At 35.6% G+C, this 13,358-nt stretch overlaps 1 protein-coding gene across 4 annotated transcripts in view; it reads left to right on the plus strand.

The window, feature by feature from the left end:
• PPHLN1 (periphilin 1) overlaps nt 1-13,358 on the plus strand; it is a 69,748-nt gene that overhangs the window by 28,433 nt on the left and 27,957 nt on the right. For all 4 annotated transcript variants that reach the window (XM_080345647.1, XM_080345649.1, XM_080345648.1 and 1 more), the window contains exons 7-9: nt 3,796-3,878; nt 8,046-8,165; nt 10,205-10,345. In XM_080345647.1, the coding sequence (XP_080201773.1) occupies nt 3,796-3,878; nt 8,046-8,165; nt 10,205-10,345 (344 nt within the window). The remainder of the gene's footprint in view (nt 1-3,795; nt 3,879-8,045; nt 8,166-10,204; nt 10,346-13,358) is intronic.

Here is a 13,358-nt window from a genome sequence, read left to right on the forward strand (position 1 = left end):
GTCTGCTCTTTACTTGTTTCATAGTCCTCTCTGTTCCCGTATGTATTTCATGTGGGAAATTGTAGGTGTTATTTCAGTAGCAACTCTATACTGACTGTAAGAGTTTCAGCTGCACAACTTAGCTAGTATCGTGTGTTATTTTCCTTTTAGCATCAATTGCTTCTGTTACTTCTTTATGTGCTTCTTTGCATTCCAAGAAACTTTATTGATAGTTGTAGAAGATGAAGACTTTTCTTCCTTCAACCAGAAGAAAAGAAGGCTTAAAAAATAGGGAGAAATTGAAGTGCATACTGCTACTTGTTACATTTTCTGAAAATATTCTTAGTTCTGTATTATTAAGCTTTTGAAGCTGGTTTTCTTTTTGGCAATCTCATCTCATTTTCAGGTTGTCTCCAGTCTTGTTTTCCTCAGAGAAATGTGAAACATCTGAGTTCAGTCTATACTGTGTGTGTTCTGCCTTTTAAAAACCTGGCTGTTAATCTTTCCCAGAAATCTAATTAATCATCTGTTTTGAAAATATTTAAGGTTTTCCTCTTCAAGTAGTTTGGAAATAAAAGGCAAAACTGCAGGTTTTAGTATACTATAATCTTAGCCACTGCTGTTTGTACAGCTGATGTAAATTAATCCAACTTGATTTCTCTTTCTGCAAATGCTTTCTAGTAAAGTATACGAACTACTGTTCATTTTGGCAGCTTTTAAAAAATTAATTAGATATTTTTTGTTCACTGATAGGCATATCGTGTGTTTCAGGAGTGGCACACTGGACCATTATGTAGCACTTCTTGCCAAAAGAGATCTTGTGGAGTTTAGTTAACATTGTTTAAATATTGAGGAATCATTTCACTTGTTGTAGAATACGAATTATCTTTCTAGCTCATCATTGCAGTTCTTTTAACATTAACATACTAAGTGAACGTGAATTCCTTTAAGTACAGGAGAAGAATATGGTATTCAACTAAATTTGTGAAGTGTTATAGATGTGCAGGTCATAATTACCAGGAACAGGAAAAAATTGTTGTGAGAAACCATATAAAATATTGGAATGTTTCAGGGTTTTCCTAAAATTTTGAGCTGGCTTCCGTCACATTTGTAGTATATTGGCAGAATTACTCAAACAGAAGTGGAGACAGTGAAGTAGAAAGCAGACACCTTCACAAACCGGAAGAGATGCTGGTTAGGAGAGGAGGTTACATTTAGGTCTGTGGCTTTGGGATTTGTTTTTTCCAATTCCATGGTTAAACACCTTTCCCCATCATCTTTAAATCAGTTTTAAGAGGCCATGTGGCTTATATACTGGACTATTTCTTTATTACTGCCTGTTCCCTGGAAAATAGTAAAACTAAAGTAGGTGACTGAATTCAAATGGCCTATTTGCAAGGTATAAATGGCTTAAATAGCTTTTAGAGTCATGTTTGAATATGATTTGTCTTAGGTAAGCTCATGTATTACAAACTTAAAAGTAACATAAAGTGGGACATATCTCATAGATGTCAGCAATACATTTTAGTCTGTACTTAAATTGATTTACAACATGCGAGGTATATGCTCTTTCATGCGGAACTTACAGTACGGTGTTTCTTTAAAATATTGTAATACTGTTTAAAATCATGCCATCTGAATCAGTTTGGCCTCATGACTTCCACTGAAGGAGGAATAATATCCCATGCTCTCCAGCACTTTATAAATGAGGATAAATACAGGGTTTGGACAAAGAAAACTGAGGGGGACATGAAGTTCAGTAAAGGGCGGGAAAGGGCTGATGAGAAAGTAGGGGTGTTCAGCCGTGCTGGGAGAGCATGGAGAGAAGCAGCGGGGTGCTTGGTGTTCCTTCACTGGGACACTCAGTGTGGGCTCCGTAGGCTGGTACGTCGAGGAGCTGCAAGAAGGCAAGTAGTGGTGCTTGGCAAGCATTGTGCTCCACTGTGCAGGGAGGGCTTGTGGGTTCACAATAGCCACAATGCATTCATAAAAAATGGCCTAATTATGTCTCCAAATTAAATGGTGGTTTCTCTCTCTGCTTAACCTTGAATGGTTTACTGCCACTTGTATCAAGTTATTTCATCTATTCAAGCACAAATTGGATAATCTTTAAAGAATCCAGTGTGAAGGAGGCACGTAGGAGGCACAGTTAGTCTGTGTATTTAAAAGGAGGTGGCTCAGCCCGTGGGGCTGCAAAGGAGGTATCACAGGCACAAAGCTTCTGTGTTATTTGGTGGTGTCAAGGGAGATATCCTGTGCTTCGGGGAGTGTGACAAATTAAAGACATGATTATTTCTGTCTTCACGTTTTTGGTTTTGTCATGTACTTTGTATTTATAGGAACTTTTAATTGTTCACAGTTTTTCTTTTTGCCATTTCTTTTCATCGTTAAAGAGCAGTTTTAGTTAAAGGTAATTCATAATTTGTCTTTTGTTTCATGACTACTAGAAATTCTTAAATGAGGCTGCTTGCTATGTTTTTAAGTATGCTCTCTGTTTAGCATCATCTTCAAATCAAGGGTTAAAGTGCAATTTGGAATCTTTGCTTTTGATAAGGTAACTTCGTCAGATATTTTCAGTAGCATTTTTGAAAGACTCATCATTAGCTGTGAAGATTTTTTTAATGGATTATAGGCCTTCAATATCATAGCAGTACCTCGCTTCTAAGAACGTACAGAGTTGAGCAGGTATTTGATCTTTGCTTTGTATTAAATCTACACTATACATATGGTATGAAAATGTGGGGAAAGAGTAGGACACCAACTTTTCTTAAACATTTCCTATTGTTAAAAGTGTGTATTTTTGGATAGACTTTCTTATGTTTTTTGTGTACTAGTAGTATTTAAAAATACACAACATGATGCAGTCTTATTTTATGGCATTGAGTAAAAAAAGAAAATAGCTATTAGGAGTGAGGTGTCAGGTTTGCTCTTTATTGCTTCGACTTATGAAATTAAAGCCATATTTGTTTATAGTTCTACTAAAATAATTTATATCACTTTTTTTGAAGTATTTGATAGATTTTTAAATTCACCCCTTTCTTAATTGTATTGGTACAAATTTAAAGGAGTCCAAAGTAAGTCTGTATCGCTTTCCATTTGTGAACAGTCAGCCATTTCCCTATGATTGTGAATAGTCTAGTTAATGGAGGGCTACTGACAACGTTTGCTTTTTGTATTTTTACCTTTTGCAAATCCCTTAGGTGTAATCCATGGACCACTGGTTGAAAACTAATAGTTTACACCACAACCAGTTCTGCTGCTGGGGGCCTGCCTGTAACCAGTCTGTGGCAAAACTATGCACAGATTGTGATTAGCACAGTGAATTTGAATTGTCATTTTGCCAATTTTAACTCTTACCAAAAAAATCACTGATAGTGTAAAGAACATCTAACCTGTGGTTGATATGACTGTTTCCCATGGCAGGGCTTTTCAACATACTGTGGCCTGCTAAACCAGTTCCTACACTGCCTGGTTTCCTGGAGTGACTGACTGGTGTCTATTATTTCACCTGTTTATATAATTACAGGAATATTAAAAGTAAAACCACATCATCTTGCCAAATCATATTGATACACCCTTTCAGGTAATATTGAAAAAAAGGACAATGGGTTTTCCTAAAGATGTGAAATAATATAGTTCTATATGTTCTCTCTTTGTAAAGAGAAGAAAATGCTATTAATATTTATCAGATGCTGGAGTGTGTAGATTTTATTTCTGACGAGCAAATTTCACTGCAGTTTTTCTAAGCCAATACATAGATCTGCAACATATAGCTGTAATATAATCTTACTGTCATGATTTTTTTCTTAATTGTAGGTAAAGAGAGGACATCAGTTCAATCCCTGAAAACATCGAGAGATGCATCACCTTCAGGCTCCACAGCAGTATCCTCGTCAAAGGTGAATTTTCTTTTCAAGTGCTTTTCACCGTGGTTTCAGATTGCTCATTGTTGTTGGATTTTTTCCTCAATTGGAAGGAGATATTGTGTGCAGCTGTTAAGAGAGGAGCATCTTGAATTGCTCTGAAATCCAACAGAGGATTTGTTTCCCTTATCTGGCAGGAGGGTGCTGATAATGCTGTGTATGTAATGGTGACACTGACAAACCTTTTTATTCTGTATTCAGTTGTCTTATTTTAGGATAAATGGAGTTTTGCATGTTTTTAAAATTGTCACTTTCCAAAATCTGGAGTGTGCTAGAAAAGGAATGCCAAGGAGAAAAACGGAGGAGCTGTTTTTTAGGAGCAACAGATCTATTGGACAAGCCTGTACTTGCACTGAACTCCATCCTTCAGAGGTTCCTAAGCTGTGACTGGGTTTGGAAACAGTGTGGTGAAGTGTCTGACTGACTGGGAAGATAATGTGCATAGCAGAGTTGACATGGAAACAGGGCTGCTTGAGGACATGGTGACAATGATAGCATTTACTTGGGAAGGGAGGTGCGTTGCAAGATAGTTTGGTAAATGTCATTTTATGTTCTAAATGATGCTGTTTAATTTCCCATAAAAAAAACTCTTGTGGGCTGAACACCAACTACATAATCTTGTCAATTAGTTAAATGCGCAGGCTAATAAACACTAATGAACAATCAGTGTTCAGTATTGTTCTGGCTGTCCTGTGGCGGCAAAAACATTTTCACATCATGGACTACTTGCCCATAAATTATATTTGAGGTTCAAATGAGCACTTCCACAGGAGTATTTTTGCTACATTTTTGAAAGATACTTTAATGAGAAATAAAGAAACAATGCATTATATTGTTCTAAGTGAATAAGGTCCAATTAAAAAGTAGTATTTGCCCTAAGTAGCATGGTGTACTAGCCCGGTTCTTGGGGTCTTTTTAATAAAAGCAGTGAAATGCTTAAAAAAAAAAAATACAGAAGAAAGAAAGGTACTTTTTGTTGTGAGAGAGTGAGACTGAATGAAATAATTAGGTGTGGAAAAAAATCAGGCTTTTGTTGTGCTATGTCATTCGAAGTACTTATGGAGCTCTTTTAGAGCTGCTGTGCCAGAGACTAGCTAATTGCCAATGTCCTTGAGGGGGGAGGCAAGCGATATATTTTCAGTGATATAAATAAGGAAAATAAGATAAGAGTTGTTAAGCACAAGTTACACTGAGTTGGGTTATAACATAAAATTTATAATTAGTTCACCTATTTTGCTTACAGACTAGGCATTCTACGGCTTAATACCAAATCCTTGCTTAATAGGCACCCTTGAGAACAAGAAAGCATTGCAAAATCTCTTGCTCTCATATTAATATGCAGTGTAAGCTTGAACTATAAAGTATTCTTTAAATGTTCTGCTTTCTGCAGTCAGATCTGATCTATGCTGTATTGGTTTTTTTTGCTAGCAGTTTGCATATATCTACTGGCAGTGGATATCCACTTGATGTAAGCTACACAAAGTGAAACTTTCTGTTTGATGAAAATCATTTCCCCAGACAACACAAATATTTATTGGCTTTGCATCAGCTGCAGAAATTGAAGTACTTCAGTGACCTTTTATTGCTTTTCTCTTGAAGTCCTGAAATCTGCTTGTAACGTACTGTCCTGTGTCAGTGGAGCCTCTTGGGTGATGGCTGGATTACACCGACCAGTTAAGTTATACAAGTGCTTCACTGACATAAGAAATATTGACAGAAAAATTCTTGGCAAGACATGAAGAACATCTCTAGGGCCAGGGTCTTACAATCTATTCAGACTTGAGAAATGATTATCTGCTTTATTTTATAGATGAAAGGAGAAATTTTTCAGTGCTCTAAGTTATATTATAATTTAGCTTTGAAATACATACAAAGGTATATGCTTCCACAGCAATATATCTTTTCACTGTAGTAACTAAATGAAAATCTGTAAAGGTGTTCTTATCTATCTTATAGTTAATTTTTTACATATTAATTAATACACGTTGGTGTTATCTGATCTTAACCACCTGTTTAATTGACTATGGCATGAAATCTTTTGTGTTCCTCTTTAATAGCTGTCTGAACTGGAAGCCTTGGAGGCTGTATCCAACATAATTAGAGCAAAAGGCAGATCTGTGAGACAGGGAAAGCTTCACCACAAGGATAGCAGGAAACCGTCAAGTTTTTGCTGTTCTATGTTTTGCATAAAGTAAAAAAAATTAAAAAGACACCTCTGTTTTGAGGTGCAGGGAAGTTTGATTGTTTTTTGTGAGACGTACTGTGTTCTTCATTTCTTGCAAGTTTGCAGTCTAAGTAAGTAATTTTCTGTTCCTCAGTTGTAGTGTATCTGTGGAAATTCCATTACTTTATTGCATTAAATACACTCAGGATTTTTAATACATGTTTGTTGACAAGTGACCTATAGAACTGAATTTACTAAGATTAAATTAAGCAGATTCTTTTTGCTGTATTCCAGTAGATAGAGTGGTTAATTTCTGTTTATGGCTTGTGGAAATATTTTAAGTCATGTGAGGTCTTATTTATCTTCATTTCATGCAAAGCTGGCTGTTGATGGCAAAGATACCGGTCTTTTCTTTTGTTAATATTGGCCAGAACTACATTTGAGGAAAGAGAGAGATTCATAACAGTACCACAATACAGGATTTTTTGGCAGCTTGGGAAAAGTCAGGTTGAAGGTAGAAGTCAGGCGTAATATGGCAAATAAGAACATACAGGAAAAAAATTGGCAGCAGATAGTATGTAGTGAGACTAATGTAAGAAAATTGTGTAGTTTGAAAAGGTGAGCTGGGCTAATTATTCTGTGAATTATATTATCCCTTTCATTCAAGAACCCTCTTTGTACCCATATTGAACTTTGTCACCTCCTGACTTCGCTGGATATAGTTCTGTAATTTACAATACAGAAATGAGACATTCCTATTTTAACATTGTGTTGCACTTCTCTTCTGGATTCACTTAAAGGTGATGCCTTTAGGACACAGAATCCTGGAATGGTTCTGTGAATTTCATTTATGTAATTTGGAATGAACTAACAATAAAAGGGAAGAGTTGTTTTTTTCATTTGTTTTTTTGTCTGCTTTTTTTTGGTCCTTCTGTTTGCTAAGATGGAACAGGCATTGCGTAGAAATGGTGACAACCTTTTTCAGGCAGTAAGATTTTTGTATCTATTTACATATCTACCTTAGTGCTACGGTTCTTAGTACTGGAGTTGTATAGATTCTTGGATGGATGTTTCTATACATACAGTTGACTAGGTACATACATGTAGATACATGTATTTGATAGATACAAATAGATTTTTGGTATCTGTTTAGATATCTGCCTCAGTGCTACAGTTCTTAGTACTGGAGTTGTATAGATTCTTGGGTGGATGCTTCTATACATACAGTTGATTCAAATGAAATACCCCACATAATGGTAACAAAATTTATAAAGGTAGCTATTCCTAAAATGGTTTTGGTATGTGGGTATTTGTCATTGTCTGTTTGTTGCCCTGTTAGTAAAAGCCAAATTGTTAAATGTTATTTATATTAGTATTTCCATCTGAAAAGGCAGATGAATAGGCTATAAGGCCATGACTGACTCTATTGTAAATGATCAGTGTGCACTCCAATAAAAAATAATGAATTTCAATGGAAGCAGCTCTGATTACTTAAAGTATGTATAAAGTGCTTTTTGTCCCTAATTAGCTTAGGTTTTATATCCTACACAGTATTTAATAGTTTAGTTTAAAATTGTTACAGCTTTTTATGCCTGAAAATCACATTGAATTATTAGATCACTCCGCGCTTGTATCTCACTTCTTAGCGTCCATTTGATCCATGTCTCTTTAAACTCAACTGATTCAAATAATTTTTCTGTTATCTCTGTCCCATGAATTTAATAAAGCTGATTCTGAAAGTATAGTGCTTTTTTAACATTTTACTGAACTTAATTGATTTATCTTTTTTTCTCCTCTCTTTTTTCTTCTTTTCTTTGCTGTCTCCCCACCCACTGTTCTTTTTAAAGAAATCAAGAACTTCGGCTTCCTTGTTCCCTATTTTAAAACGTTTTTGGGATGTGAATATTTTAGTTTTGAAGGTATTTTGCCATTTGTGAATATATTTAATGTTAAACCTTGACTATAATATTTTTGCGCAGGCCTTGAATAAGAGCCACAGACTATCGGAAAAGGAACTTGCAGAAGCTGCAAGCAAGTGGGCAGCTGAAAAGTCAGAGAAGGCGGATGAAAACAATTTACCTGAAATAACTGACTACGATGTAAGACAGGAATATTAATCATTTCATTTTAAAGTTTTGGAACAATTGACTCTTGTTTTTCTGTACTTACCCCTGAGTTTTTCTGCATAGGCTATTAAATGTTTGTTGAAAGAGTGAGAGAGGGAGACTAAAGCCTTGTTATTGTGGTTGTTGGTTTTTTTTTTAAGTACACAAAACAGAGTAGGTTTTGTTAATGTAATTTGAATGTATGTTGAGCCACAACTGACAAAGTACGGCTTCAGGTTTTCCAGGGATTTCTCCAAGGAACTCTTGCCCTAGTGTAAGTATGTGTGCCTGCTGAACTCCTTAAAATTAGAAAGGGACTTCTTTTTGTTTGGGAGTAATTTAAGGGATAATAAAAGCATCTTGGGAAGCATCAGGTTTCCTCCTTGTATTTCACACTTGTAGAATGTAAGGACTAGATTAGGTAAATAAACAAATTCATTGGATCCATATTTATCTGAACTTTTAAGCCCTGTCCATTGATATAATGGCTGAGTGCATCAACAGCTGCTTGATTCTGAACAGGAAAATCCAGTTGGATAATTAAGCAGTTCATTTCCCTCCAGAAAAAAAAGAAATAAAAAAAAGAAGGGGGCAGGGGGAGAAGGGCTGGAGTAAGGGGGAAAAAAAAGCAACAAACTGATCCAAACATGAATGCTATAAGGAGGAGAACATACACATGGACATTTCTGAGAGGTTCAGGAGAGTGACAGGGAAGAGAAATGTCACTTCTGTTCTTGATGAGGAGAAGCTAATGCAAGGGAGGAAAAGAACAGAGCAGACCATATGGAGTACAGTTACTTAAAACTTGCTCTGTGCTTCAGAGAAAATTGCAGTGGCAAAAAGATTCAAAATAAAAATTCAGAATAAAACCATTGATTATGGCGGAGTCTGAGATGACTTGACTAAAAGTGTGCTACAGCGATGCTGAGGAAGGAGGTGAGGCATCTCATTCTGACTCCTAGAAGAAAAGATACATCTCATCATCTCATCTCGATTAGTAGGCTATTATGTATGAATTGCAACAGTTTTTAACTTTTTTCTAGTGTATCACACGTAGTGCTTAATAGTTAGAACGTTGTATTGCACTCTTTAGCAGCCTTTACTCCCTGTCAGGCATTTCATGATTTACTGCAGTAACAAGATTTGGGATGCAATCCTAATAGTTTCTATTATTGCTAAGTTTTGAGCAGGTGCTCATAGGACCATTTAAGCTTTTTTTGTCTAATGCTTTTCTCTTTCATGTTAGCTAAGCTTTAAGATTCTGCTTCTCATTATTTTTGATAGTGGAAAATATTTTTGTGTATCTTCTGTACTTCTCAGATCCCATTAAAAAAATATTTGCTACATTCTGCAAAATCTGTTCCATAATGCTGGATATAAATACGCTGTAGTAATTTCTTCTCTTTTTACATCTTCTATATAGACTCCCTGGAGTAAGAGTCTGTTTTCTTTGGGGCACAGATGCTGTCTTAATTTCTGTTTTAGAGGGAAGCTCATACAATTTTGGTACTTCAGTAAGATTTCTCATATTATTGGTAATCCTCTGTGTGTTTGCTGTACAATAGGTATCTCCATTCCTTTAATATTAAACTGATGGTCCTGAATGTTGCAAGACTTCTTTCTGACAGCATTTTGATTTTGTCAATGCCTATTTACCTTTGGTTTTGTTACTTGTATCCTTTCTCAGAAAACTAATCCCACTTTCATTGTGGATTTTTCTTGCTAGCTGGTGTTACAAATATCACATATATGAGTTCCTTCTTCGTGGAAGGGCACGTAAAGGTTATCTGACATCATTGTCTTTATACATTTAAGACTAAGTCACAGGGTTTTTTTATGATGTCATGTTTTCTACATGTTTAAAATCCATATATCTGTATCTGATAGATCGTAGCAGTAATACTTCACTAATAGTCTTGATAAGCAAACTTGTATTTAACTGAATGACTGTATTAGGGGTTTTATTTTTGCTTGTACACTTTCAGGATTTTATTTTTATCTCAAAACCTCTTTTTTTTAAATTTTTTTTTTAGGCTGGATCTTCAGCTCCGTTGTACATTGAACAAACAGAGGAAACAGAAACAAATATAGCAGATCCTACGGAATTATATGAGGATGGCCAGCTGCTTGGCCGCTCAAAAGCAATTGCAACTAAGACAAAGGAGATTGAACAGGTGAGTCCTCTTGACATTTTGTCACTGATGAAGTACCTGTATCAGGTTTGGTCTCCTAGAAATATGTTGATTTATTTTTTCCTCCTACTTGGAGCATAATATGAATTAAATCTGGTTTCTTGAGGTGATGTGATGATATTATCTCCATCTATTTAATTCTGAAGAAGCATGGCATTTAGCTGCATGTGGGAACTAGTGGTATTTTTCTGTAATTTACATGCAACACCTGCTATTTTGCAAGCCAAGAAAATGACTACTGCTTTGAATAATAGTTTTAAAATCAAATATAATACAGAAAATTTCAACTGTAATTAAAAAATAAGCATTTATGTGAGATCAGATTTCCAAAAATTACTTTTAAACTGTAATTTCCTTAAATATATACAGTTTGGGATTGAATACTAGAAGCTGCGTGTGTTTGGTTTTTTGTATGTGTTTTCTGGGAGGTGGTTGGTTCTGGTTTTTGTTTGTTTGTTTTTTAAATCAGCTTTGAATCTCAGTCTTCTTGTCATTCTTTGAAGTTAAGAACATTTAAGTTTTGCTCTGACTCCAGTGTTTTATATCTGAAAGAGGGAGGCATATCGTGTTCAAAATCTGTATTCTTTTTTGTGTTGAGTACTTGGGAATTGATTTATAATAAAACAATATTTCTATTAGTCTTGGATGATTGAGTTTTTGAGGATATTCACTGGAAGCTTATTTGTGTATTTTTCTTAAATATCATGTCACCTCACAGTAAGGAAATTATGTACAATAACTTCCAATTTCATTTGTCATAGACAATTGAAGTGTTTAGTTTCCGTGTTTTTGTTACTATAAATAGAGAGTTTGGAGATTTTTCTGACATAAATACAACTGTACCCAACTCTGGAAACTGCATTTACAGTTCATAATTTGGGTGGGAGAAAGAGATGACTTTCTTCAAACTTGCTCTTAGTGTTTTCAGTGTGTGCGTGGGATGGGTGGAAGGGAAATATAAATCACTTTTGCCCCTCATGATTATCCCATAATATCATCTTCAAGCAAATAGGTCTCTGGTCTTGTTAGAGTTAAGCTTATTCTATGTCTTCATTTTCCATCTTCATTCTAGTGGCCCTTGTTCTGTTGCCTGTGAGACCGTTTCCTGAACTGTAACACTGTTGTTCCTTTTGTCTTGACACATGAAAAAACAGCTTTCTACTGAATTGGTTTTGTTCCTTTTTTCTTTTTAAATTATCTTGACTTTGCATAATCATGCATGTGTGCTGGGATGGAGTAAACCAGAGCAGGTTGGAACTGTGAGGGTCATGATGCAGTTTGTTTATCCCAGTGTGTCTGATCACCAGGTTGTACATAGCCTAAGTCAGCTACTGCCAAATGCCTAAACGTGCGAGTATTTAGAAATGACAAACCAAAAGAAGTAAAAACTAGTAGCAGATTTTTTAAAAAATGTGATTGTTTTGCCTGATGCTGGTGAATCTGTGACTAGTTTATTTCCTATGAAGATCTGCCCTTTGGTGCTAAGGACAGGCTTATAGTGAAGACAGATGAAAATTTGGGCAAAGAAACAAAATGTTGTTTTAAATATGACCTAATGGTATTATGTTTGGTAGAGTTTGCACTTATCTTCAAGGAAATCTAGATTATGTTCTGTAAAACAAAATACTTTAGGAACTTAGCTCAGAAAAGCCTGAGGAATGACTTAAGAAGACTTGGATTTCATAGAACCAGTTTATCTTGTTGTTGATTTGAATATTGAAGCTGTCAGCTTCCACAGAATTAAAACAAGATTTTAGAAAGATATGGGAAAGCGTCTTCAATACGCTTTATTCAATCGAACAAGATTCATATTTTTTTATAAAATCAGGTACTGATAATTTGTTCAGAGCCAGACAAGATATATATTTAATCATCTAAATGATGTCTGAAGCATCTTTCTTAGGAAGAGAGACTGAGAGAGCAGGGTCTGTTCAGCCTGGAGAAGAGAAGACTGAGAGGGGATCTCATCAATGTTTATAAATATCTCAAGGGTGGATGTCAAGAGGATGAGACCAAACTCCTTTCAGTGGTGCCCAACGTTAGGATGAGGGGCAATGGGCACAAACTGAAGCACAGGAGGTTCCATCTGAATACGATGAGAAACTTCTTTACTTTGAGGGTGCCAGAGCACTGGAACAGGCTGCCCAGAGAGGTTGTGGAGTCTCCTTCTCTGGAGATATTCAAGACCCACCTGGACGCATTCCTGTGTGATCTGCTCTGGTGAACCTACTTCAGCAGGTGGGTTGAAATAGATGATCTCCAGAGGTCCCTTCCAACCCCAACCATTCTGTGATTCTATGAACTTAAGACTGTAAAATGACCTATGTGTTTTTCAGATAAATGTTTAAAAGTAACTTCTGCTTCAGCAATTAAAAAAAAATCCAGAAAATTTACTATTATGATAGTCCTGATGATTTTCAAAGTTGTGAAATACTGTGGATCTTCCTACTGTATATGGAAGCCGTTTCTCTGTAGAAATATGTATACTATTTTGTTGACTTTGAGTTGTCAGCATCTAAAGTAAATTGAGTTTAATTCTGTGTGGCCTGGGTTTCACAAGGGATGGTAGAGGGAGGAAAGAGTGGAATGGAAACTAAATTTGCAGACCTGTGGTGAACTGCTTACTAAAGGTTCTTTGGATTAACTTCTCAATATAATGTATACTGGCTTTACTGCTGTTTAACTGAAAGTATGTTTCTGGTTTTTGCACAGTAAAATTAGCACATTAAAAAAACCCATGCGAATTTATTACTATGACTAGTCATGCTGTAGTTTTACATATATGTAACATTTAAATCTTAAAACTGAACTGTAGGCTGTAATGCACTTTAGGAATAAGAAGATTGAGTTGATAATGAAATATAGAATACATTTATAAGAAAGCTTTTGTATAATTTGTTTCTGATTATCGAAGAATCGGTAACAGCAGAAAATTTTTTTGTTCTGTGGACTTTTTTCCAGTTCGGGTGTTTAAAATAGCTTCTGAATACCTAGT

This window comes from Nesoenas mayeri, assembly GCF_963082525.1.
Source record: "Nesoenas mayeri genome assembly, chromosome: 1".
Classification (NCBI taxonomy): Eukaryota; Metazoa; Chordata; class Aves; order Columbiformes; family Columbidae; genus Nesoenas; species Nesoenas mayeri.